Source organism: Corvus moneduloides, chromosome 4 (genome assembly GCF_009650955.1).
Source record: "Corvus moneduloides isolate bCorMon1 chromosome 4, bCorMon1.pri, whole genome shotgun sequence".
Taxonomy (NCBI): Eukaryota; Metazoa; Chordata; class Aves; order Passeriformes; family Corvidae; genus Corvus; species Corvus moneduloides.
The window spans coordinates 74,346,970-74,373,751 of NC_045479.1; the positions used below are offsets into that span (position 1 = coordinate 74,346,970).

The 26,782-nt window shown below is 63.4% G+C and overlaps 2 protein-coding genes across 2 annotated transcripts in view; one reads left to right on the top strand and one right to left on the bottom strand.

The window, feature by feature from the left end:
* The window catches only part of SND1 (staphylococcal nuclease and tudor domain containing 1), a 73,035-nt gene that overhangs the window by 39,048 nt on the left and 7,205 nt on the right, over positions 1-26,782 (top strand). The window contains exons 12-16 of the mRNA XM_032105707.1: positions 6,019-6,119; positions 9,725-9,835; positions 11,655-11,727; positions 12,448-12,589; positions 16,997-17,106. Of these exons, the coding sequence (XP_031961598.1) occupies positions 6,019-6,119; positions 9,725-9,835; positions 11,655-11,727; positions 12,448-12,589; positions 16,997-17,106 (537 nt within the window). The remainder of the gene's footprint in view (positions 1-6,018; positions 6,120-9,724; positions 9,836-11,654; positions 11,728-12,447; positions 12,590-16,996; positions 17,107-26,782) is intronic.
* Positions 23,929-26,402, bottom strand: LRRC4 (leucine rich repeat containing 4). Its single transcript, XM_032105708.1, has one exon. The coding sequence runs from the start codon at positions 26,261-26,263 to the stop codon at positions 24,302-24,304; it is 1,962 nt and encodes a 653-aa protein (XP_031961599.1). The 5' UTR covers positions 26,264-26,402; the 3' UTR covers positions 23,929-24,301.

Genomic DNA, 26,782 nt, shown 5'->3' on the forward strand with positions numbered 1-26,782 from the left:
CCTGGGTCCCGCCCTGCCTGGGGAGCTCCGTCCATCCCCAGCACTCCGGGGCCACTCGTATGGATCCTGTCCCTGTGCCTTGGGGAGGCTCCTCCTGGGCACATCCCAGCCCATCCCAGCCCATCCCAGTGGAAGCAGCACCCGCCCCCAGGGTGTGGCACTGGTCCCTGGAATGTCCCATCCCAGGGCAGGGAGCGTGCTTAGGGCAGACCCCTCAGATCCACCATCCTGGCACGATGGGATCCTGGGAGATCCCCCCACCCTGCCCGGCTCCTCGAGGCCATTCCCAGCTCCAGGGGACTGGGATTCCCTGGCAGTTCCTGGTCTGACTGGGGGTGTTTCTCTCCTGCTCCAGTGCCGTGGGCAGGAGCCTTGAGGGATGGGGATTTGCACCTCCCCGAGCTCTCCTGGAGCTGCTGCTGCCCATTCCATCCATCCTGCCATTCCCGAGGCATTTCCAGCTCCGGCTGCTCCAGCACCAGCCCCAGCTCATGACTGGGAGAGCCTGGAATCCACCCTGGGTTTCATCCCAGAATTCCTTTGCCAGATTCCTCCCTGTCCCGTCCTGCTGGAGCGCTGGGTCAGCCCTGCCGTTGCTTCCCAAAAGAATTCCCTCTGGAGGAAGCACTGAGGGGGGATGAAGAAGGAACATCCCTGTTGTGGCTGCCACGGCTCCGTCTCCTTCAGTTCCTGCTGGGAGAGGGGCTGGGATGTGGGAATCCATCCCTGAATTCCCAGCTCCCTGGGAAGAGAGGGAATGTAATTTCCCTCTTGCCCTCTCATCCAAGCAGCAGGAATTTTCCAGGCTGGGATTTCCACAGCACATAAAGACTGGATTTGGGGTTTTTTGCTGTGGTGCTGGAGCCTCTCCCTGCGCCACCACGTCCTTCCCAGCCGCTGGAATTTGCCCAGTGGCACGGGATGAACCAGAGGCCGCGGCCCCGCTGCCGGCACCCGGCTGCCCAGGCCACTATGGATTTGTGGAATAAATCCGTGGAGCGTGTCGGGAAGGGCCAGCTCCTCCGCCCATCGATCTGCTCCGCCGTGGAGCGGCTCCGGATAATTGCACCGGGCGCGGGAGATGGATCGTGGCTCTTCCCTAATTAACTCTGGGATTAATCGCTCGGATGGAGGGAGCCGGCAAGGCAGAGCTCCAGGATGAATATTCCCTGTGCATGGAAGTGATGCTGCCCCGTCCTCGCCAGCTGCTATGGGGGAGAGAAAGGAGGGGCTCCCGGGGCTGTCCCAGGAACCACCGGGACCCCGTCCCTGTGCCCATCCCTGTGCCCATCCCTGTGCCCCTCCCTGTGCCCCATCTCCACATCCCAGGAACAACCAAGACCCCGTCCCTGTGCCCATCCCTGTGCCCCTCCCTGTGCCCCATCCCTCTTGGAAAGGCCGATTCCAGCTGGGAATGCTGCCCATCTCCAGAGCCCTGAGCCTGGTGCCAGCACCACTTTCCCAATGGTTTTCCAGGACATTCCCCTGTCTGGTCCCCTCAGAGGCACCTGGATGCTTCCAGAGACAATTCCAGGGATTCTCCTTTTGGGGTTACCAACAGCAGCGCTCCAGGTGCAGGCACTGCTGGAGATCGGAGCTGGGGTAAAACAGGGATGGGTTTGACCAGAGAAAGCCTTCTCCCTGGGAATGCCATCCCAGTCCCGGGAAGAGGGAAGGCTTGGGCAGACGGAGGGATTTTTGGGATGTCGGGCAACTTGGAAGCTCAGGGAGAGCTCGGCACAGCAGCGATGTCCGGAGGGGGGATTTTGGGAAGATCCCAGTTGCTGGTGCAGCCGGGGCTGAGGACAATGGGGACTCATCCCTCGGGATCCTGTGCCCGGGAATGCGCCGGAGCCCGGGAATGTGCGGGAGCCGGGGCGGCTTTGCCAGCTCGGGAGCGTCACGGGAGCGGCTGCGTCACCTGCCGCTTCCACGTGTGGAGCTGGGCAGGATTTGGCTGCCGGAGAGGATTTGGCCGCTCGGAGCCGAGCCGGGAGCGCTGCTCGGGAGCGCCGTTTTCCCGCCCGGATTGCGCTTGGAATCCGCGGCGTGCGCGGCTGCGGCGGAGCTGCAGTGGGCTGGGCTGGCTCCCGGCGGAGGGGGCGCAGAGGGAAGCGAGATTATTCCCGGTGTGATGATTCCAAATTCCGGGATCTTTCCTTCCCCTGCGTCTCTCGCCCTGCTCCCGACGCTTCCCAGCCCTGCACTTCCATTATTATCCCGCTCCAAGGTCAACCCTGCCCCGGGGGTCTCCGTGGCCCCTCCGGCAGCCGCTGGAGCGGGAGGGAGCTCGGATCCCGCTGGATCCGCTCCCGGCGATGCTGGAGGCGCTGGAGGCTCCCGAGGGCTGTTGTGGAGCATCCTCCTTCCACATCCCGGCCTTTTCCAGGAGGGAGGATGGGAGGATGGAGAGGTAGAGGGAGTTAGGGAGACGGAGCCAGCTCCTGCTCGCCATTCCCAGGAAATCCCGCTGCCCGCCGCAGGATGCGTGGGGGGACCGGGATGAGCCGGCCCTCGGGAGGGAAACTGCTGCTCCAGAGGGAAAAACGCGTCCCTGGATCTGCCCCCGCGGTGCCTCCTGCATCCATCCCCCATCCCGCCGCGATCATCCCGCCCATTCCTGCTCACAACCCCTGGCCCCCGCCAGGTCTCTTGGAGCCTCCTCCGGGACGAGAGGGACACGGCGGGCACCGAGCCCCCCGCCAGCCCCTTCCCAGCCCCCCCGGCCCCTCCACCCGGCACGAGCTGCCAGGGAAGTAAAAATATTCCCGGGAGCGGGTGACGCCGCCGGGCCGGGAGATCCGCGGGCGGGCCGGGTATTTTTAGCCCGGCAGGTCTGGGCTGCCGCCCACCCCCCATCTGTCCCCCCCCGGCCCCCCCGTGTCCCCGCGGCCCCTCGGAGCCCCCCGTGGGATGAGGGAATAGCAGGGAATGGCACCGGCACGGCCTCGGGCCCACCCCGCCCTCCCCATCCCAAAGCTGGGGCTGCTCCCGGCCCTTCCCGGCGGGATGAGCCCCTCCCCCGCTCCAGGCAGGGCCCGGGAGGGGGTCCCCGTCCCCGCTGTCCCCCCGTGGATGGGGACACATCCCCAGTGCCGTGGAGTCCTGAGGCTGGAGCGGGGATGTGCCTGGAATGCCCCAGTGTGTCCCCCCAGCCCACACTGGGGCCGCAACTGGGACAGGACCACGGGGGGCACTGGGGGTGTCCCCACCACCTTGGGACCAGCTGGGGACAGGGTGGCAGGGGCCGCGCCCTGAGGATCCCACCCTGGGGACACTGAGCTGGGAACAGCGTCGGTGGGCCCCTGATCCTGGGGCCGGGGCCAGGGCCCCTTCCCGGTCACCCCATGTCCTGGCAGCCCCAGCTCTGCGCGGGTGCTCCCGGGGAGTCGGGGTCCCCGTGGGGTGACATTGGCGGCGGTGGCCGCTGTTCCCAGGGCTGGATGCGCTCCCGGGAGCGGAGCTGCCGGAGTGATTTAATCCACCCTGACTGCAGCTGACCTTGGAAAGCCGCCCAGGCACGGCTCCGGCTGCTCCGGGGGGAGCGGGGCCCACGGGGGTCCCGGGGGGGGTCCCTGCACCCCCAACCCGAGCCAGCCCTTCCCAGCCCCTCCGTGGGCACGTCGCCCTTGGATCCCGGGAATGCTTTGCCTTCCTTCCCCCTGTGACAGAGCTGTGGGGTGCCGGTGCTGGTGCCACATCTGGTGTCACACAGACCTGGCCCTGCCCTCGGATGATCCTGGGCCCTGTCCCTGCAGCTCCGGCTCCTTCCGGCTGAGCGGCACCCCCAGGGCCTTTCCCGGCTTTCCAGCCGCTTCCCTGCATCTGGAGCGTTCCATGGGGTTGGTGTGATCCAAGGGTGGGATTCATGGAATCACGGAATGGTTCCATCCCTGCCATGGCAGGGACACCTCCCACTGTGCCAGGCTGCTCCAGCCCCAATGTCCAGCCTGGCCTTGGCCACTGCCAGGGATCCAGGGGCAGCCCCAGCTGCTCTGGGCACCCTGGGTCAGGGCTCCACTTGGCCTTGTGGAACCTCATCCCATTGTTCTTGTCCCATGGATCCCACGGATCCAGCCTGTCCGGATCCCTCTGTGGAGCCTTCCTGCCTCTGGGTAGATCCAATGCAATGGGATACAGCAGGAAACAACCCAGGGCTTTCCTGCTGAGGGGTGACCCCATCCCATCCCATCCCATCCCATCCCAATCCCCATCCCCCCTGACTCCTCCCCTCCTGATGACAATCCCGATCCCCCAGGATCCCCCAGGATCCCCCGTCCCCCCCCGGCTGCTCCGCTGCTGCCGCCGCTCCCCCACTCCCGGTGCCGCATCCCGAGCCAGGTGTTTCCCACGCCAGCCGCTCCCAAGCCAGACATCTCCAAAGCCCCGGAGCAGCTGAATTCCCAACCTGCCTCTTGGAGTAATCGGCGTCTCTTTTTCCCCTCCAGTGGTTCCGACGGGAGCTTTGCTGCGAGGAATCGCTGTAACCGTTCCCCTTAATTGGCTCTTTCCTGCCGGAGCCCCCTCTCCGCGCGGAAAAGCCTCGGCTCCGGCGCCCTGCCAGACGCTCCGGCCTTTTCTGCATTTTGATGTTGGTTTAATGAGTGATTTTTGGGATGAGCCGAGGGCTTGCAGGGGCTCAGGGCTGCTCCTGCCTCGCCTGTCTGGCTGCCTTTGGCTCAGCATGGCTCCGGCCATGCGGAACGGGAACAGCAACAGGAAAGGGAATGGGAAAAGTCCAGAGAGGCCAAGTGCAGCCCTGGGCGGCACCGGGATGCCCCCAAAGATCCCCACGTCACCCCCGTGTCACCCCCTATCCCCCAGAGCCTCAGGCTATTCCAGCTGATACCCAGAGAGCATTGAGGATGGAGCTTTCCTGGGGAACAGAGGGATGGGATTGGGTGGGATTGGCACAGAAACGGCTCCTGTGGATGCGGGATGTGGTGCTGGGAACTGCTGGGGGCGATGCCTGGAGGAGAGAAGGATCCAGGGAGAGCTGAGAGCCCCTTGCAGGGCCTAAAGGGGCTCCAGGAGAGCTGCAGAGGGACTGGGGACAAGGCATGGAGGGACAGGAGCCAGGGAATGGCTTCCCAGTGCCAGAGGGCAGGGCTGGGTGGGAGATTGGGAATTGGGAATTGCTGGCTGGGAGGGTGGGGAGGCCCTGGCCCAGGGTGCCCAGAGCAGCTGTGGCTGCCCCTGGATCCCTGGCAGTGGCCAAGGCCAGGCTGGACATTGGGGCTGGAGCAGCCTGGCACAGTGGGAGGTGTCCCTGCCATGGCAGGGCTGGCACTGGAGGGGCTCTGAGGTCCCTTCCCACCCAGCCCATCCCAGAATTCCCTGATCCCTGCACATCCCAGCTCGTCCCAGCCCTGGTGCAGTGGGAGGTGACGCATCCTGCAGGATCTGCCCCCGAGGTGTTCCCAGTCCCTGCTGTTCCCTGTCCCTGTCTGGGATCCTGGAGCAGTGGCAGCTTTGTCCCAGTCTCTCCCGGCGCTGTCGGTGCCGCGGGGACCCCGCGGGATTCCAGGACAGCCCGGGCTGCTCCCTGCCCTGCCACAGCCCTTCCCATCCCGCCCGGGGACGCTGATTCTGGGTGACGGCCCTGGCGGAGCGGGAAATGCTGCTCCCGTCCACCTGCCCTGCGGGAATGCCGCATCCATAACCCGGGAGGCGCCGAGGCCGGCAGCACCTCGGGATCCCCACGGAGCTCTGGGAACACCCGGCAGGTGCCGCGATCCCGGCTGGATCTTGTCCTGCCTGGGAGGCTCCTGGTTTAACGTGCCAGGAAGCTCCGGTGGTGCCGGAATTGCTGGGAATCGGCTCTATTCCCTGGGCACGGGGAAGTGGAGGGGCTGGAGATGGCAGTGGGAATGTGGGCACAGGGAGGATGGGATGAGGGGCTGGATGGCTGATTCCAGGGGATTTGGGCATGGAGAGGATGAGGGCCTGGCTGGCCGATCCCGGGGATTTGGCGCTGGGGGCTGGGCGATGCCGGCTCTGAGCCTGTCCCTGTTCCAGGTGAACGTTTCCGTGGATTACATCCGCCCCGCCAGCAGCGCCACCGAAACCGTCCCGGCCTTCTCGGAGCGCACCTGTGCCACCGTGTCCATTGGCGGAATGTGAGTCATCCCGAGGGATTGGGGGTTCCTGCCTGGAATTCCCACCTGGCATTTCCACCTGGCGGGGGCCTTGGCCTGGGATCAGCCCCCATTCCCGGCATCCCAGCACTGGGATTCTGTGGGATGCGTTGGGATGCCGCTGCCTGGGACCCCCCACACCTGCCCCCTCCCCGCTCCAGCAGTTTTGGGAGATATTGGGATGAGGCTCCCCCAGTCCGACTGCCTCGGGGGCGGCTTTGGAGGAGTCACCCCCACTGTGTATCCCGGGATGTCTGTCCTTCCCGAGGGACCCCCTCCCTGACTCCCTTCTCCATGAGAAGGTTTGGGAAAGGGGAGAGTTCCAGGGCAGCTGCCCCGCAGCCAGAACTGGGGCTTGTCCCCCTTGGGGCACGGGTGCCGCAGCCTCAGGCACATCCCTGGATGGGCTGAGCCCTGGGCTCATCCCTGGATAGGCCGAGCCCTGGGCACTTCCCTGGATAGGCCAAGTCTCAGGCACATCCCTGGATAGGCCAAGCCCTGGGCTCATCCCTATGGATAGGCCGAGCCTCGGGCTGGCAGCGGCTCCGGAGCTGCGTAGGGAGGATTTGTCATAGGCCCTTGGTTGCTTTCCCAGATTTTTTCCCGGTAGCAGCTATTTTGGAAAGCGCCCAAAGCGCTGCAGCGCTGCCTTTCCCTTCCCTGAGCCAGGGGCCGGGAGAGCTGCACTTCCCTTCCCTTCCCTTTCCTGAAGATCTGGGAGAGCAGGGTTTTCCTGCTCCTAATCCCAGGCCTGGGAGAGCTGCCCCGCGTTCCCGGGATGTTCCCAGCGGTGCCGGTGCCATTCCCGGCGCTGCATCCCGGGATGCCGGGGGTGGAACAGAGCGGGGTCTGTGTCCCGGGGCCTTTGCCAGGCTGGGATGGAGCAGGGAATAAAGCCTGGCTTGTCCTCCTGGAGTGTCCGTCCGGCATCTGGGCTGGGCTGAGCCTGCTTGGAATTCCGGACACGGCGGCACCGGGGCGGGAGCCAGGGCAGGAGCTGCAGCCCTGATCCCAGCTCCGATCCCAGCTCCGGGCACTGGGAACTGGGGGGTTGGAGCACAAACCTGGCTTCTCCCGCTGGATCCCTGCTCATATCCCAGCCTGGATCCCTGCCCGGATCCCTGCCCATATTCCTGCCCGGATCCCTGCTCATCTCCCAGCCCCTATCCCTGCCCGCATCCTGCCTGTTTCCCTGCCTGGATCCCTGCATGCATCCCCTCTGGATCCCTGCATGCATCCCTGTCTATCCCTGCTCCTGTCATGGCCTGGACCCGGGATTCCTCTATCCCATCTCTCCCTTCCATCTCCTCCGTGTTTCGGGCCTGATCCCTGCCCCAGGAATGCTGCTGCATTCCGTAGCATCCCACAGCATCCGGCATTATCCTCGGAAAAAAAAAGCTCCTGGAAATCCCAAACCCCACATTTCAGGAGCTCCCTGAGCTGTAATTCCAGGCTCAATTCCCGGTGGGAGCGGGGGGTCCCTTCGCTGGGGGCAGTGGGGCCGGATGCTGCAGTTCGGGATGATTTGGAGTTTGGGAGCTGGGATGAGTTTGGCACCCCTGATCCTGATCCCAATCCCGATCCCAGTCTGTGCTGGGCACTGGTTCTGGTGGGATGAAACCCCTCCGAAACTTCCCTGGGGAAAGGAGCTGCGGGAGGAGCTTAAAAATGGACATTTTTGGCTTGAAGTCCCCGAATTGGAATTTTCCAGCCTGAGGAGATTTTCCCCACCCTATTCCCAGTCTTTAATCTGGGATTTACTGGGGGATCCTTCCCTCCAGGCCGCAGCTCCGGCTCCATTCCAGAGCTTGCTTTGGAAGTGGGAATGGGGAGTGCCTCCCACTCCCCGGCTGGGATGAGGAGCAGGGAGTGGGGCTGGAGCAGGATCTGGAATCCATGGGCTGGAATTCCTTCTCCGAGCCGTTTCCCTGTCTCCCTGTTCCCTGCCCTCCTTCCTGCAGTGCTCCCACAGCTCTTCCCTGTGTGCCAGGATCAGTCCCAGTGGGAGTTCTGAGTCTTAAAACCTCTGAACCCCTATAGAATTTGGGCTTTTCCCGGAATTTCCAGTTCTGGCACTGGGAAGCAGCAGGATTTCATGTCTGGGAATGCTGGGAATGCTCCAGAGCATCCGGGCTCTCCGATGGCCCAGGGAGGGGACAAGGGGGACGCTTTTCCACACCCCGTTCCAGGATTTCAGTGGGATGGGGAGTGGAATGTCTGGGATGGGGAGTGGGATGGGTTTGGGATGGGGGATATCAGGGACCAGCGGGAGCCAGCCTGGCCCTTCCCTGGCCTCCCCCAGCTCCCGCTGCTTCCCAAGCAGCCGGAGGTGCCCATTCCTGGCGTTCCCATTCCCAGAGGTGCTCATTCTGGGGTTCCCATTCCCAGGTGCCCATTCTGGGGCTCCCATTCCCAGTGCTCGGCATTCCCAGCACTGCCACAGCTGCTCCAGCTGCAGCGATTCCCTCTCTCGCCAATCCCCAATTTTTGGATTCCTCCCCCTGCTCCGAGACCTAATTTCAGCTCCCGGTGATGGATTTGCCCATCCCCCTCCTCAGGAAGGGGCACACCCGGGATTCGGGAAGGGATCAGTCCCTCCATCCTCTGGATAGATCCGCTTGTTTTGGGGATACAGAGGGAATTAGCGGGGGGGCGGTGACTGGAGGAGAATTAGGGATGCGCTGGCGAAGGAGAATTCATGGATCTGTTTAAAGCAGTGGAATGTGAGGGATTCATCCCTGCCTTGCACCGGCCCCCCTGCTGATCCCAGAAATCCCCGTTCACTGGGAGACGCTGCTCCAAGCCGCTTCCCGAGGGAATGGGGATTGGGGGGGGGGGTGTCCTCCCTGTCCAAGCCCCCCCCAAAGCTGCTTTCCCGGAAAAAAAGTGGGATGGTGGAATCAAGGAGATTCCCGTGGTCTGGGGATGGTGCCCCCTGCTCCCAAACCAATGCTCAACCCAGCTCCTGGATAAAAGTGATGGAATTGGGAAATCCCAGAGGGCGTTCCTGTGGCCTGGGGATGCTGAGCCTGCTGGGTTTGGGGTGGGGGGAATTTGGGGGAATTTTTGGGGTGGGGTTTTTGGGGCACTGCTGGGAGGCTTCGGGTCCCCCACTGTGCCCAGAGACCTGGGATGTGTCACTCCGAGCCTTCCCTTGGGGTGGGATGGGATGGGATGGGGTGGGGTGGGATGGGGTGGGATGGGGTGGGATGGGGTGGGATGGGATGGGGTGGGGTGGGGTGGGATGGGGTGGGATGGGGTGGGATGGGATGGGGTGGGGTGGGATGGGATGGGGTGGGGTGGGGTGGGGTGGGATGGGGTGGGATGGGGTGGGGTGGGGTGGGATGGGGTGGGATGGGATGGGGTGGGGTGGGATGGGATGGGGTGGGGTGGGGTGGGGTGGGGTGGGGTGGGATGGGGTGGGATGGGGTGGGGTGGGGTGGGGTGGGATGGGGTGGGATGGGGTGGGATGGGGGTGGGGTGGGGTGGGGTGGGGTGGGATGGGGTGGGGTGGGGTGGGGTGGGATGGGGTGGGATGGAGGTGTCCCTGCCCCAATTCCCACACCGATCCCGCCCTGTTCCCGCAGCAACATCGCGGAGGCGCTGGTCAGCAAAGGCCTGGCCACGGTGCTGCGCTACCGGCAGGACGATGACCAGCGCTCGGCGCACTACGATGAGCTGCTGGCGGCCGAGGCCCGGTGAGCGCCGGGGCTGGGGGCTCTGGGGGGCCTCAGGGACGGGTGGGGCTGTGCTGGCTCCCCCCCGTCCTGTCCCTGTCCATCCGTCCGTCCCTGTCCCCCGGTCCTGTTCCTGTCCATCCGTCCGTCCCTGTCCCCCTGTCCTGTCCCGGTCCCCCTGCCCCATCCCTGTGGCTCGAGGTGATTCCCAGCTCCACGTCCCCATCCCGCACAGAGCTCCCTGTGTCCCTCTGTCCCATCCCAGCCACGTCCCCTGGGCATCCGTCTGTCCCCAGCTGTGTCCCAGGTACGTGGATCCAGCTGTGCACATTCCAGCTGTCCGTGATCCTGGCACACCAGATCCAGCTGTGCACTGCCTGGCTCCCCACGGAGAGGATCCCATGGGGATCCCGTATCCCAGTGCCCCCATTCCCGCAGGGATCACCGCTCCCACCTGTGGCAGCCCCCCAGGTGTCCCCGTGTCCCTGTCCCTCATCCCATCTCCCAGTGGCTCCTGGAATGGCGATGGACACCTTTTCCTTTCCTTCCCTTCCCTTCCCTCCCCGGCCCCGCTCCCTCGGAGGCGGCTCCGTCACGGCTGAGCCCGGCGGGAATGGTGGGATCTCAGCTCCTCCTTGGCAGCAGATCGCGGCACGGTGCCGAGTGCCGGGAGCAGCAGCTTGGAGGGGGCTGTGGCGCCTTCCCGGGCAGGCCTGGCTGCTGCGGGAAAAGGCGGATCGATCCGGAGAGAGCTGCTCCCATTCCCGCCCAGCCGTGCCCGGGCGGTGGGCGGTCGGCAGATTGCTCAGAGGCTCCTTCCCAACGCCTGGAATGTGCCTTTTGGGAAGCCTGGCAGGAAGTCAGCAGCTCAGAGCTGCGGAGGGGGCACCGGGATACCGGGATACAGGGCTGGCATGTGGCACCTGGAGTGGGATACAGGGCTGGGAGGGGGCACCGGGATACCGGGATACAGGGCTGGCATGTGGCACCTGGAGTGGGATACAGGGCTGGGACGTGACACCGGGATACCAGGATACAGGGCTGGGATGTGGCACCTGGATACCAGGATGCAGGGCTGGGATGTGGCACCTGGAGCCGGAGCTGCGCTCCAGGGTTTGGGGTTCAGCCTGGATGTCCCCAGATGGAGGAGCTGGATGTTCCTGCCCGATCCCGGAGCGAGGCCGGTGGTGGGGGTGGCTCATCCGTGCTGGGAGCTGTGGCACATCCCAAATCCATGATGGTGCTGGCACCCGGCAGAGGAGCCCCGGCAGCTCACGGGGACGGTGCCAGGAGCAGCGGGAATGGGAGATTTGGGATGAGGTTGTGGGGCAGGACCCAGATCTCCCAGTGGAGCGGGGCCCGGAGCAGTTTGGGGGATCCCTTGAACATTCCCAGCTCTTCAGAGAGCCTGGAGTCGCATCCCAGACCGTTGGGCTCCGCCGGAATACGGGCACGCTCCGGCCTTTCCCAACCCCCCATGGCAGACCCTGGGGCAGGAGGGGACGCTCCTGTGGGGGCACGGAGCTCAGTGGCCTCATCCCGAGGGAACATCCCAGCCCTGCACCCTGCACCATGACAGGGATCAGGATCTGGGTCCAGCATCGTGCCTGGATCCGGCACCAAGTCCAGGTCTGGCATCAGATCCGGGTCCAGGACCAGCTCCACTGGGAGCATCCTGCTGGTTTTCCATCCGTTCCGTGCCCTCCTGTGCACCATTCCCCCATCCAGGCTCCTCTTGCCTCCCTGTTATCCATGGAAAGCCCTCACTCCGTGACTGGGCTGACTCCGGCCCTTCCCGCTGCCGCAGGAGCTGATTCCCAGCGCTCCCTCTCTTTTCCAGGGCCATCAAGAACGGGAAGGGGCTGCACAGCAAGAAGGAGGTGCCGATCCACCGGGTCGCCGACATCTCCGGAGTAAGGATCCCCTCCAGCATGCGGGATGTGCGGGAATTCCGCGGGGGATAAAGCCCCACGCTGCGCCGTTCATTCTGGGAGCTGCCGGGGGGCTTTTCCCTTTTTCCCTTGGATAAATAAACCGGGACTTGCTCCACGGCCAGGTGGCCGGACACAACACAGGAATGCCGGTGGGAATCCAGGATTCCCCGACTCTGCTGAGGGAATTTGGGGATCCCGACGCCTCCCAGCAGAGCTCATTAAGTTTTCCTCCGTTAATAATTCCAAGGATTTGTAGGGAGCCCTTTGCTGCTAGGATGGGGAGGGGGGATCCTGGGAAAGGGGAGTCACGGGATGTTCCCTTAGGGATGGGGGAATGGACCCAGGCAGCTGCCCAGGGCTGTGCTTGGGATGGATTTTGGGATGGATTTGGGATTTTGGGATGGATTTGGGGATGAATTTTGGATGTGTTTTGGGATATATTTAGGATTTGTTTTGGGATGGATTGGGGATTTTTGGATGTATTTTGAGGCGTGTTCTGAGATGTGTTTTGGGATATATTTGGGATTTGGGGATGGATTTGGGCTGTGTTTGGGGTGCACGGCCCATCCCGAGCTGGGAACCCTCAGCTCCGTGCCCAGATCCTGCATCCCAGCCAGCACAGGGGACAGGGAGCACCCGCTGCCCCCAGCCCCGGCACGCCGGGATTCCGGAGGGTCCCTGAGCTCCCGTTTTCCCCAGGACACGCAGAAGGCAAAGCAGTTCCTGCCGTTCCTGCAGCGCGCCGGCCGCTCCGAGGCCGTGGTGGAGTACGTGTTCAGCGGCTCCCGCCTGAAGCTCTTCCTGCCCAAGGAAACCTGCCTGATCACATTCCTGCTCGCAGGTGAGCCGGGACGCCGGGATCGGCGCCACGGGGTTCCGGGATCGGCGCCGCCGGAACGTCTCCCGGGCTGGTACAGGAACATTCCCTGGACTGGGGGGCTCGGGATGAAGGGTCCCAGTTAATGCTGGAGCTGCCCCAGGTTGGGCTGGGAGGGGTTGGGATTGGGATTAGGATTGGGGTTGGGATTGGGATTAGGATTGGGGTTGGGATTGGGATTGGGATTAGGGTTGGGATTAGGGTTGGGATTGGGATTAGGATTAGGATTAGGAAGGATGATTCCATCCCAAAAAACTTGGGAACTGGTGGGGAAGCACAAACTGGGGAGGAGGGAGGGAACACTGGGATGGGGATGGGATGGGATGAAGATGGAATGAAGATGAGGATCAGAATTAGAATGGGGATGAGGAAGAATTCCATCGGTGTTTCAAGGCTCCAGTCCCGGGATCAAACATCGGGAAAGGCAGAAGTGACTCCCACACAGGGAATGTTTATCCAGGGGGGAGCGAGGATGGAGTCAGGGAGTCTTTGTCCATCCCTTTGTCGATCCCAGAGTTGGGAACGTGTCCTGTCTCCGGCCCCCAGAGACACCGGCACCGGGATGGGCCTTTGGGAAGTGGGAGCTCCGTCCCTGCTCCCAGTGCTGCTCCCAGTCCAGCCAGGGCCCTGGGATTACCAGGAATGGTGCCATGGGATCCCCCTCCCCCCCAGCCCCTCACATCCCAGAGCCTTTTCCCGTTGGTGCTCCGGCTGCTGCTGGATCCTGGAGCATCCCTGGACGTGGCTGGCCCCACCAATGCCCCCCAGTGCCCCCCAGTGCCTCCATCCCTCTGGGAGCCATGGGAACGTCCCATCCCTGGAGCGCGAGCATTCCCAGCCCTGCTCCAAGCTGGCTCCTGCCCTCTGGAATTGTGTCCCAGACCCGTGAATTGTGCTCCAGCCCGTGAATATCCCGGGATCTGAGTTATCCACTGCCAAAGCCAGCAGGAAATGCTGGGAAAAGGTGGCTCCCTCCTCCTGGCCATGGGAATGTGGGAATTGCCGGGAGCGATGGAGCTCCCTGTGCTCGGGAGGAGGGATTGGGATCCACTGAAGTATTTCTGAGTGCGGGAGGTTGGCACCACCCCGGAATCCCAGTGCCCAGCACGGAGCCCGTGGGATCCGTAGGGATTGGGATGGGCTGGGCTGGCACTGCCCTGGAGTCCCAGAGCCCACGGGATCCACAGGGAATGGGATCAGGGTCCCTATTCCATGGGATTCCCTGCTCCGTGGGGGTCCCTGTCCCATGGTTCTCCTCTTTGGAGGTCCCTGCTCCATTGGGATTCCTGCTCCACCCTGCTCTGTTCCAGCAGGGATGGATTCCCAAGGCCATCCCATCCCATAGAACCCCACAGGCCACGATACAGGCTTTTATTTTCCCAGACCTTCCGGACCTTCCGGCTTTTATTTTCCCTGTTTTCTATTGGATTTCTCCCCGGTGCCATTCCCAACCCTCCTCTGCCAAGCCAGGAATAGGATAAATATCCGCCTTTTATCAACGCCTGCCTTTTTTATGGATATCAAATGCAAATGAGCACCAGAAAGAGATGCCAAGTCCCTTAAAATGTGACTCCAGGGATGCTCCCGAGGGAGCTCATCCCGGCTTTCCAGCTAAAATAGATCCGTCGGAGCACTATAAATATGTGCAAATACAGGCGCCGGTTTAATCCCAAATTCCTCTCTCCCGGCAAAACTCGGGAGCCTGACGCCTTCCCGGAGCGGGGGCCGGGAGCGGGAGAATTCCCGAGGGATGAGGGGGCACCTCTGGGGATGTTGGAGTGCCCAAGTGGCTCCAAGGGGTCCCAAAATCCTCCCCAGGAGCAGCGGGATTGGGAGGTGGGGATGAGAGTCCGGAGTTTTTCCGTGTGAGCGTTCCCGGCGTGGCGCTGTCCCAGTGCTGCGCCCGCCCGGATCCGGAGCGGATCCCGGAATTCCGGCCCTGCTCCCGCAGTTCCCAGGCGTCCCCTCCCTCCCGCTCACCTCCCTTGCTCCCAAAATCCATAAATCCTGCGGGAGATCGATCTCTGGCGCTCGGCCCCGGCACAGCCGATCCCTGCCCGGAGCCATCCCAGGTCCCGGTGCCAGCTGCGCCTCTGGCCCTGCAAGGGAGCGAAGCTGCTTAAATCCTTGGAATCAAGGCTGTGGGGGTCCTTGCTCCAAGGGATTTTCCCTGGAAAGATCTGTTCTGTCTGTCCCCACTGATGGCCGGGGAGGAATTTCTCCTGGAATCCTGGTGCAGGATCCTCCAGGGCTGCTGTGGGATACTCTGGGGTGCTGCGGAATGCCCCAGGAGGCCTTGGGGTGCTGCAGGATATCCCAGAGCTGCTGTGGGATACCCAGGGATGCTCTGGAATGTCCGTGGGATGCTGAGGGATGCCCTGGGGCGCTGCTGGGTTCCCCGGGATGCCGCAGGATACCCTGCGATGCTGCGGAATTGCTGCCCCCGTCCCTCAGGGGCCGATTCCGGGATGGGAGCAGCCCCACAGCCGCCCCCTCCACGCCGGCCCCGGCTCGGCGGGATTGCGCTGGAATTCTGTGGGAAGCCCGGGGGAGCGCGGTGGCTGCAGCACTTGCAGCCGCATCCCTCATTAATCCGTCACGGCTTCCCGGGAAGCGCGGCGCAGCCCGGATTCGGGATTAGCTGCTATTTTTAAAGCGCTGGAGAACTTTCCCGGGTGCCAAGCGCCCCCTCCCCTCTCCCGCCAGCATTCCCGGGGGGATGAGCGCACCCAGCCCGGCCTTTGGAGCTTTCCCTTTTCCAGAACCTTCCCTCAGGTGGCTTTGGGAAGCGTCAGAGGCCGGAGAGGATCCGGAGCAGGATCCCGGCACGGAGGAGCCGGGAGCTGGTGGAGTCTGAGGATTCCGGAGCTTCCTTGGCTCTTCCCTTGCTGTTATGAGGGAAAAAATTCCATTGTGGTCTGTGAGCCCTCCCGGCCCCTTCCGCGGAGGAGGAAGGGCAGCTCCAGCTCCTCATTCCCGTTCCCAGTGCGGTGCTGGAGGAATTTGGGATCAGCGCTGGGCCGGAGTCAGAGCCAGGGTTGGGATCAGAGCCATGCCAGACCCCACCCGGTGCTGGAGGGAGGATCCCGGGGTGATCCCAGATTTTTGGGGGGCCTGATGGTTCCAGCTCATTAACAAAGATCCCGGGATTTCCTGCTCCCCATCCCACATTCTGCTGTGTTTCCCAGAAATCCCCCTTTTTCCAGAAATCCCCTTTTTCCAGAAATCCCCCTTTCCTTCCCTATTTTTGGGGACGGAGGACGTTGGTGCCGTGAAGGGCAGGGACAGGGCTGGGAAGTTCCTGCCGGATTCCCTGGAAATGGCTTCCCTTGGAGGCAGCACGGCCTGGGAATGGGGACTGGGATGGGGAAGCAACAGGGACAGGGACAGGGATGAGGATGGGGATGGGGATGAGGATGAGGAAGGAGCGGGCGGCTCTGGGCAGGATCTGTGTCCTCGTGTCCCTGGGTGTCGGTGACACTGACGTGGCCCTGGGGATGTGGCACCTCCTCACTCGTGGCTCAGCTCGGAGCTGCAATCCCCGGCACTTCATTCATTATGCAAATTATGTAAATGATCATTAATAATGCAGGACTTCCCCGTGCTCCGAGCAGGGCAGGGGATCCCGGGGCAGCGGGAGAAGGAGGCGGGGGAGGGGCTGTGACTGGGCGGCCTGGATGGGGGGCCTGGATGTGTCCCCGTGTCCCCATCCCAATTTGTCCCCATCCCAGTTTGTCCCCGTGTCCCCATCCCTGCTGGGCCTGGCCTCTCCCACGGCTGCGCCACCCCTGGATCCTCCCAGAGCTCCCTGTATCCCACTTGTTCCCAGTGTCCCCTTCCCTCTCAGACCCTTCCCAGGTCCCATTCCCAGCTGCCATTCTTGGGTGCCATTCCCAGGGGTGCCATTCCCAGGTCCCATTCCCAAGTCCCATTCCCAGGTTCCATTCCCAGGTCCCCATTCCCAGGTCCCCATTCCCAGGTGCCATTCCCAGGTCCCCATTCCCAGGTCCCATTCCCAGGTTACCGTTCCCGGGTGCCATTCCCAGGTCCCATTCCCAGGGTCCCATTCCCAGGGTCCCATTCCCAGGTGCCATTCCCAGGTCCCCATTCCCAGGCCCCATTCCCAGGGTCCCATTCCCAGGTTACTGTTCCCAGGTCCCATTCCCAGGTCCCCATTCCCAGTTGCCATTTCCAGGCCCCATTCCCAGGGTCCCACTCCCAGGTCCCATTCCCAGGTTACTGTTCCTGGGTGCCATTCCCAGGTCCCCATTCCCAGGCCCCATTCCCAGGCCCCATTCCCAGGGTCCCATTCCCAGGTTACCGTTCCTGGGTGCCGTTCCCAGGCCCTGACGGTGCCCGGTTTTCCCGCAGGGATCGAGTGCCCGCGGGGTGCCCGGAACGCGCCGGGGCTGGCGCAGGAGGGGGAGCCCTTCAGCGAGGAGGCCACGCTCTTCACCAAGGAGCTGGTGCTGCAGCGGGAGGTACGGCCGGAGCCGCGGCATCTGGGGGATCCGGGGGGTCTGCTGGATCCAGGGGGATCTGAGGGCAGCAGCTGTGAGGGAATGGAGGGTGCGGTGATACCCAGAGATCCCGGGAATACTGAGGGATCCTGGGGATACTGAGAGACCCTGGGGATACCAGGAGTGTCCTGTGGGATATGGAGACGTCCCGAGTGATTCTGAGAGATTCTGGGGATACTGAGAGATCCCAGGCATGCTGAGAGATCCCAGGGATGCTGAAAGTATCCTGTGGGATATGGAGAGATCCCAGGGATAGTGAGAGATCCCAGGGATACCGAGAGTATCCTGTGGGATCTGGAGAGGTCCTGGGTGTTTCTGAGAGATCCACGGTGCCACCAGCAGATCCCAGGTGATTCCAGGAGATCCCAGGGGATACTGAGGCCTGGGCAGATGCAGGATGGATGTGGGGTGGATTTGGGATTGGGTTTGGTATTGGATGCAGGATGGATGTGGGGTGGATTTGGGGTTGGATGCAGGATGGATGTGGAGTTGGATTCCGGATGGATCCCCACGTTTGAACCTGTTCTTGTTAATGTCTCCTCATATTAAAATTCCCTGGAACTCCTGCGATTTCCCTGATTGCAGCTCCGGAGCTCAGGGCCCATTTTGGGTAATTATTCCGTGATTCACTATTCCAAGGCAGATCCAAATCCCCCCCTGGCTGTCATGGCCACCCTGAGCCAAAACTCAGGGATTGGTGCTCCCATCCAGATGTTGGTGCAGATGTGGGCATGGACAGGGATGGGATTTGTGGATCCAGATAGGATTTGTGGATCCAGATGGGATTTATGGATCCAGATGGGGTTTACAGATCCAGATAGGATTTGTGGATCCAAATGGGATTTGTGGATCGAGATGGGGTTTACGGATCCAGATGGGATTTGTGGATCCAGATGGGATTTGTGGATCCAGATGGGGTTTACGGATCCAGATGGGATTTACGGATCCAGATGGGGTTTATGGATCCAGATGGGATTTACGCATCCAGATGGAATTTGTGGATCCAAATGGGATTTGTGGATCCAGATGGGATTTACGGATCCAGATGGGGTTTATGGATCCAAATAGGATTTACGGATCCAGATGGGATTTGTGGATCCAGATGGGATTTACGGATCCAGATGGGGTTTATGGATCCAGATGGGATTTACGGATCCAGCTGTCCCGTGACTGCAGACACAGTCGATGCAGATGTGAGCACAGCTGCGGTTTTGGGCGTGGATCCAGATGTGGACAGGGATGCAGATGTGGCTGCAGATCCTGATGTGGGTGTGGTGACAGCGGTGGCCCTGGATGCAGATGTGGGCGTGGATCCAGATGTTGCCATGGGTGCAGATGCGGTGGGCACGGGTGCAGCTGTGGATCCAGATGTGGCAGCAGCTGCAGGCCGGTGGTGCCGGCTGTGGGGACACTGGGGCACGGGGACACGGGGATGCAGGGACACGGGGACGCTGCAGTCGTCCCGCTCCCTGCTCAGCATCCTGCGCTGCCGGGAATTGCTGACCTGCGTCCCGAGGGCTTCGCTCCGCTGCCTCGGCACATTCCGGAGGCTCCGTGCTGCACCTGCCCGGGAATGTCGTGGCGGGGAGGCCAGATGGAAGCGGAGCTGCTTCCCAGGAATGCTGTGGCAGGGAGGGAGGACACGTGGGAGCAGGGACGCTCCCCGGGAATGTCGTGGTGGGGAGGCTGTGGGAAGATGGGATGCTGCCCAGGAACGTGGCGTGGCAGTGGGGGGCCGCGTGGAGTTCGGGATGTGGGGCAGGAATTGGGGGTGCGGGGCAGGAATGCTGTGCCAGGGGAGGCCGCGGGAATCCAGGGTGCTGCCCCGGCCAATTCCTGGCTCCGGCCCCGGGTCCCGGCGCGGGTGCCCGCGGTTCCCACGGTGGCCCCGGCCGCGTTCCCGCCGGCAGCCGGATCCCTGCCACCCCCACAGCCGTGGGATATTTTTATCTGGCGGCTCCGGCTGCTGCTGACTCACGGGCCCGGAACCGCCGCTGCCGATCCGGCCCCGGAGCGTGGGGAGCAGGAGGGTGCCGGGATGCTCCGGCGGGATCGCGGCTCCGCAGAGCCCAGGAAGGGCCCAGGGGACCCCCGGGTGCCCCTCGGCTCCTCCGCGGCCGCCCCGATCCCGGCAGGAGCCGCTGATCCTCTGAGAACACCGGGAAGCTGCCCCGGCCCCCCCACATTTCCCAGTGATTTTTGTCCACTGGAGCTGCGAGTTCCCAGTCAGTCAACCCTGCCCTGATCCCAACCTTGATCCCAGCCTGATCCCAACCCTGATCCCAGCCCTGATCCCAGCCTGGTTCCAACCCCGATCCCAACCCTGATCCCAGCCTGGTCCCAGTGCTGATCCCAACCCCAGTTCCGGTGCTGATCCAAGCTCCCATCCCAACTCCAATCCCAGCTCTGATCCCAGGGTCAATCCCACCACTGATCCCAACCCCAATCCCAGGGACAATCCCAATCCCACAGCCAATCCCAATGCTGATCCCAGCCCCAATCCCGACACCGATCCCGACACAAATCCCAATCCTCATCCCAGGGCCGATCCCAGCCCTGTGCTTGGAGCATCCTCTGTGTCCTGCTGCATCCCACTCCCATCCCACCCCTTCCCATCCCATCCCACCCCTTTCCATCCCATCCCATCCCATCCCATCCCATCCCATCCCACCCCATCCCATCCCATCCTGCTCCCTCAGAGCCGCCGATGCCGGCGGGGCACCAGGAGAACTCCAAATCCTGCTGCCATGGGGACTTCCACGACATTCCCTAAAAATCCCTGGGTTTAGTTTGTCAGTATTTGCCTTTTCCCGCATCCCGGGGGCCAATTCCTGCCCTGCTCCGAAGGAATCATTCCAGGGAAGGACCTGGGGGTGCTACAGGGCTGCCAGGGGGATCGTCCTTAACGAGCCGGACAGGATGGAATTCCTGGAAGTGGGAGCTGGGGGGTGTCCAGAACCCGTGGGGGAGGGGATGGGATGGGATGAGGATGAGGATGAGGATGGGATGGGATGGGATGAGGATGAGGATGAGAATGGGATGGGATGGGATGGGATGAGGATGAGGATGAGGATGGGATGAGGATGGGATGAGGATGAGATGGGATGAGGATGAGGGTGATGAGGATGAGGATGGGATGGGATGGGATGGGATGAGGATGAGGATGAGGGTGGGGATGGGGTGAGGATGGGATGAGGATGGGATGAGGATGGGATGAGGATGAGGATGAGGATGAGGATGGGATGGGATGAGGATGAGGATGAGAACGAGGGTGGGGATGGGATGAGGATGATGAACTGAGCTGCTCTAATTTTGGGCTAAATTAATGCCAATAAAATCCATAAGTCTCTCCAGCCCATTGCAGCATTCCCAGGAATTTTGGGATCAATCCCGGCTGTCCCCAGCGCAGGGAGGAGGGGGGGGAGCACAGCCAGGCCAGGGGGTTCAGGCCCCAGGCGCAGCAGGAGGAGGTGTTGGCAGTCCCAGATCCGCCTGTGTGGGAAAGCTCGGGAATTAAGGGAAAAGCAGGAATGTGCTTTGGGGAAAAGCTGACCCGGATTCGCCAGAAAGAGCAAAAACCCCAAAAAACCCCCAAATCCCAACACTGAACCCCGACAGCACCGTGGTGACTGCGGGGAGGGGCGGAGGTGGCACCTTGGGGACAGTGGTGCCATCGAGGGTCCCTGTGTCCCCACCGCTGGCCCACGGGACACCCTGTGACCCTGTCCCTGTGACCCTGTCCCTGTGACCCTGTCCCTGTGTTCCTGCCCCTGTGCCCCTGTGTCCCTGTGTCCCTCTGTCCCCGTGTCCCTGTGTCCCTGCTCCTGTGTCTCTGTGCCCCTCTGTCCCTGTGTCCCTGTGTCCCTGTCCCTGTGTCCCTCTGTCCATGTGTCCCTGTCCCTGTGTCCCTGTCCCTATGCCCCTCTGTCCCTCTGTCCCTCTGTCTCTGTCCCTGTCCCTGTGCCCCTGTGTCCCTGTGTCCCTGTGTCCCTGTGCCCCTGTGTCCCTGTGTCCCTGTGTCCCTGTCCCTGTCCCTGTGCCCCTGTGTCCCTGTCCCTGTGTCCCTGTGTCCCTGTGTCCCTGTGTCCCTGTGCCCCTGTGTCCCTGTCCCTGTGTCCCTGTCCCTGTGCCCCTGTGTCCCTGTGTCCCTGTGTCCCTGTGCCCCTGTGTCCCTGTCCCTGTGTCCCTGTGTCCCTGTGTCCCTGTGTCCCTGTCCCTGTCCCTGTGCCCCTGTGTCCCTGTCCCTGTGTCCCTGTGTCCCTGTGTCCCTGTGTCCCTGTCCCTGTGTCCCTGTGCCCCTGTGTCCCTGTCCCTGTGCCCCTGTGTCCCTGTGTCCCTGTGTCCCTGTGCCCCTGTGTCCCTGTCCCTGTGTCCCTGTGTCCCTGTGTCCCTGTGTCCCTGTCCCTGTCCCTGTGCCCCTGTGTCCCTGTCCCTGTGTCCCTGTCCCTGTGCCCCTGTGTCCCTGTGTCCCTGTGTCCCTGTGTCCCTGTGTCCCTGTCCCTGTCCCTGTGCCCCTGTGTCCCTGTCCCTGTGTCCCTGTGTCCCTGTGTCCCTGTCCCTGTGTCCCTGTGTCTCTGTGTCCCTGTCCCTGTCCCTGTGCCCCTGTGTCCCTGTCCCTGTGTCCCTGTGTCCCTGTGTCCCTGTCCCTGTGTCCCTGTGTCTCTGTGTCCCTGTCCCTGTCCCTGTGCCCCTGTGTCCCTGTCCCTGTGTCCCTGTCCCTGTGCCCCTGTGTCCCTGTGTCCCTGTGTCCCTGTGTCCCTGTCCCTGTGTCCCTGTGTCCCTGTGTCCCTGTGTCCCTGTCCCTGTCCCTGTGCCCCTGTGTCCCTGTCCCTGTGTCCCTGTGTCCCTGTGTCCCTGTCCCTGTGTCCCTGTGTCTCTGTGTCCCTGTCCCTGTCCCTGTGCCCCTGTGTCCCTGTGTCCCTGTGTCCCTGTGCCCCTGTGTCCCTGTCCCTGTGTCCCTGCACCCCCACAGAGGGGTGTCCCTTGTCCCCAGCACCGGGGACACCCCATGTCCTGGTGGTGGCACCCAGCGTCCAGACTGGGGGTCCCGGTGTCCTGTCACAGTGCCGGGGGTGCCAATGTCCCCACACAGCTGAGGGTCCTGCTGTCCCCTCCAGGTGTCCCCATCCCCTCGGACTCACAGGGCCCGGTGTCCGGGCACAGTGTCCCGGTGTCCCCACAGGCCTGAGGGTCCCGCTGTCCCCCCGCCCCTCCCGGGCATTGACCCCAGTCCCTCCTCCCTCCAATCCCAATTGCAGCCGGGAACCCCCAACCTGGGGGGCGACCCCCAACCCCCCCAGCCCCAGGCGGGGGTCCCGCTGTGCCCCCCCTGCCAGTGCCCTCCAGCCCCTGTCACCGCCCGATTCTCGTCACCCCCCAGTGTCACGCCCGATTCTCGTCACCCCCCAGTGTCACCCCCAATTCCCGTCACCCCGATGTCACCCCTAATTCTTGTGTCTCCCCCCCCGGTGTCACCCCGCGGTCCCCTCGCCCCCTCCCCTCCTCCACCCTCTCGCTCCATCTCCTTCCCCGCTCCGCGGTTTTTCCAAAGCTTTTCCTGCTGAGAGGACAAAAAGCCCCTTTCAGGCTGGCGGGGGGCCCCCCCGCGCCCCCCCGTTTAACCCCTCGGGCACTCGGCGTTACAAATTTGGAACAATATTTATTAAAATACAAAAATACACTTGTTTTTTTTTTGTTGGATTCGCGGTACAGTCGGATCCTTCCGGCGTTTACAGCCCGAGAGGGAACTTCTGCATCTCCTTCCCGCCTTCCGCCCCCCCCCGGACACCCCAAAACCAAAATTTCAGCTCAGCTTTGCCCCTCCCCTCCCCCCTCCGAGAACATTTTTAAAGCTAAAACGAGAAATTAAAGTAATTCCAGCGCCCGAGCAACCGGGGGAGGGGCCCCCCCTCGCTGCTGCCCGACCCTCCCCGTTCCCCCCATGCCCTCGGGACCCCCACGAGGCACTCGGGGTCCCCACCGGGACCCCCCCGGCGCCACCTCCGATGCTGGTGGCCCCCCCATTGTCACCTCCCCCCCCCCTCCCCGAGCCCTTGATTTCTCCCAGCCCCCCCCGTTCCATGAGCAGCCCTTGGGGGGGGTGTCCCCCCCCTCCCGGGGAAGGGGGGGTGTTCCCCACGCCCCCCCCCGCCCCAAATAAAAGGACTAAAAATGCCGGTTTTAGCGAAGGTGGTTACAATCATTCGTCAGGTCTCCCGTGGGGGCCCCCCCAGCCCCCCAGGAGCCGTAGCCCTGTGCCGGGGGGGCCCGGGGGGGTGACAAACACCGTGGGAAAGGGGGTGCAGAGCAAAGCGGGGGGGCACCCGCTCTCCCCCCCCCCAAATTCCCCCCCAAACCAACCCCCCCCCCGGAGCTTGCGGGGTTTTTCCCCTTCCCGTGGGTTTTTGAGGAATTTTTTGCATGAATACATTGCAGACGTCCATCCCCAGCCCTCAGGCTGCGCCCCCCCGCCCCCCCCCGAGCCCCCCACCCCCCAAAATCCGTTCCTTTATTGCATTGGGAAGGTCTTGGCGCAGGGCCGAGATCCCGCTCCGGTGACGCCGGAGCTGCCGGCGCGCGGCCAAGGGCAGCGCCGCGGGGTGGGGGGGCCGACCTCACCCCGCCCCCCCCCCCAAATAACCCCCAAAACCACCCCGAACCCCCCCAAACCCCACCCCGACAGCTCCTGCCACCGCTCCGGCGTCCCCCGCGTCCCCCCGCGCCACGGCACCGCCGCTCGTCCCCGAGCACGGGAATTTTTCCTCTCATTACCGATTTGTGTTCCTCTGTTTCTCCTGGTTTGTTTTTTTTTTTTTGTGTTTAAATAGAACCTGCGAGTTAGAAAATAGTGGTTTTTTTGTAGGAGTTTTGGGTGGGTTTCATTAAATTTTAATAGAATCTGCTGCTCTTCTCGGCCCCGAGGTTGGCTATAGAAGCATGTACACGAAAAAGAGTCTCTCCCCCCCCTGTACAAAAGTTGTGTCTATTATTGAGGAATTCTCCTGGTTTTCCTTAGTACTGAGGAATTCTCCTGGGTTTCCTTCTTTTTGGAGTTCTGCTTTTGTGCATCTATTGCGTTTATAATAATTCGGGGCCGGGGTTGGTGGGGGGGGGACGACGACCCAAAAAAAAGCAGGGAAAAGCCCCCAAAAAAGAGTCATATCTGGGTTTCCTGAACTTTCTCCTTGGGGTGGGTCTGGATTAAATAGGGGTCGGCCAGGGTGGTCCCGGGGGGGTGCAGGGAGTTGCCCAGAGCGTTCTCTGTCCAGTGGGCGCCGTGTCCGGCCTTGTAGGTGTTGTAGTTGAGGTGCTCGTGGATGTTGGGCAGCACCACGGCCCCCTCCCCCGCCCCGCCGGCCGGGGCGGCCGCGGGCGTGGCCGCGGTGGCCGGCGCGATGTCCTCGTCCACCTGGATGATCTCCACGGTGCGGGCGGCGGTGACGGTGCTGCGCTGCTGGTGGCGCTTGCGGAGCTTGTAGAAGACGATGAGCATGGCGGCGGCCAGCAGCGTCACGGCCACGAAGCAGCCGATGATGATCTTGGTGGTCTTCATCACCTCGTCCAGGCTGGTCTGCAGCTTGTCGCCGGCATCGGCCGTGGGCACGGCCACCTGCTTGGGCGGGCGCGTGGTCTGCACCAGCACGGTGGTGGTGGTGGTGTAGGCCGGCTGGTAGCCCGTCGAGGTGGTGGGCACGGGCTTGGTGAACTTGGGGGACACGTCCTCGGGGGAGATCTCGGTGGTCTCCACCGTGACGGTGGTGAAGAAGCTGTAGTTGGAGGTGTTGAGCTCGGCCGTGCTGACGTTGAGGAAGGCCGAGGCGTTGGAGTTGCCAGCCACGTTGGTCACCATGCAGGTGTAGAGGCCGGTGTCGGTCAGCAGCACGTGCGAGAAGTTGAGGGTGCCGTCGTTGAGCACGGACAGGCGCGGGTGGCTCGAGGCGTGGCTCAGCACCGTCCCGTTGGGCAGCAGCCACCGCACCGAGGACATGGAGGGCGTCCGGCACCGCAGCTCGGCCACGCGCCCCTCCGAGATGTTGAGGTCCGCGGGCGCGTCCATGATGAAGGGCGCCGAGCACTGGAAGGAGGTCTGGTCCACCTCCACCAGGAAGCGGCCCCGCATGTGCAGCGGGGCGTGGCAGCGGCCGCAGCAGGTGGAGTTGGTGGGGATGTACTCCCGCAGCCACCACGACAGCCAGAGGATGTCGCAGTCGCAGTCCCAGGGGTTGTGGTGCAGGTGCAGCTCCACCAGGTAGCGCAGCGGGGCGAACAGGTCGTGGGGCAGGGACGACAGGTTGTTGTGGGCCAGGTTGAGCTCCACCAGCGCCGTCAGGTCGTCGAAGGCGTTGCGCTCGATCAGGTTGATCTGCGAGTTCATAATCCAGAGCTTTTTGAGGGATTTGAGCCCGTGGAAGGAGCCCGGTTTGATCTCGGGGAAGTTGTTGCCCGACATCTCCAGCTCCTCCAGGCCCACCAAGGGCGTCAGGTTGGGCATGTCCTTAATGTTGCACATCCCCAGGTTGAGGTACTTGAGGTTGTACAAGCCCTCGAAGGCGCCCTCGGAGATGTACTCGAGCTTCTTGAGCTCACCCAGGTCGAGGCGCATGAGGGAGGGCACGCGGTTGAAGGCGTAGCTGGGGATGCTCTCGATGGGGTTGTTGCGCAGCCACAGCTCCCGCAGCTTGGACAGGTACTCGAAGGCCCCGCTGGGGATCACCGTGAGCCAGTTGTCGAAGAGCTCCAGGGTGTTGAGGCTGGCCAGGCCGTTGAAGGCGCCCACCTCGATCTGCCGGATGGCGTTCCTGCCCAGCTGCAGCACCTCCAGGTGGTGCAGGTGGCGGAACGTGTCCGCCTGGATCATCTGGATGTTGTTCTCCATGAGGTTGAGATAGCGGGTGTTGGAGGGGATGCCGGGGGGCACCTTGGCCAGGCCGCGGCGGGTGCAGACCACCTTGCTGAACTGGTTACTGCAGGAGCACACGGAGGGGCAGCTCTGGGGGCCCGGGGAGGCGGTGGCCGCGGCCAGGAGCCAGGCGTGGAGGGTCAGGGAGGCGGCCAGGAGCCCCGGCCAGGTGCGGTGGCGGCGGAGGTGGTGCACAGTTACCTGCCACAAGAGCTTCATGGTGTGGCACGTTCATCATTCACCATCGTCTGGGGATGGCGGCGAGAACAGGAGAACGGGCTTGGGGCCCCCCCCCTCTCCCGGCTCCCACGAGCTGGGGGGCCCGGCTGGCCGGAGGGGGGGGGTCGGGGTGCTGGGGTCGGGGGGGGCTGGGGGGGGGCTCCGAGGGGAGCGGGGGGCAGAGGGGGGAAAAATTGAAATGGGGGGAAAAAGCAGCGGTAGGTGCTGGGGGGGGGGTGGGGGGAGAGGAGGAGAAGGAGCCCCCCCCGCCCGGCCCCGCTCGCCAGTACCTACCTGGGGACGGGGGATCGGGGGGTCCGGGGAGGCTCGAGGCGAGCGCGGGGGGCGCGGGACCGAGGAGGGGGGTGGGGGGGGGGGCCGGCTCCCACAAAAAAAAAAAAAAGACAAAATGGCTCCTGGAGGCTGCGGTGCAGGATGGGGGGGGGCCGGCCCGGCTAAGCGGGGGCCCGGCAGCCCCCGACCGCGGCCAACCCCGCGGCCTCGCACCTCCGCCCGTGG

What these genes read in the sequence shown, in the direction of transcription:
- LRRC4 (XM_032105708.1), bottom strand. Translation starts at nt 26,263, where the DNA reads ATGAAGCTCTTGTGGCAGGTAACTGTGCACCACCTCCGCCGCCACCGC.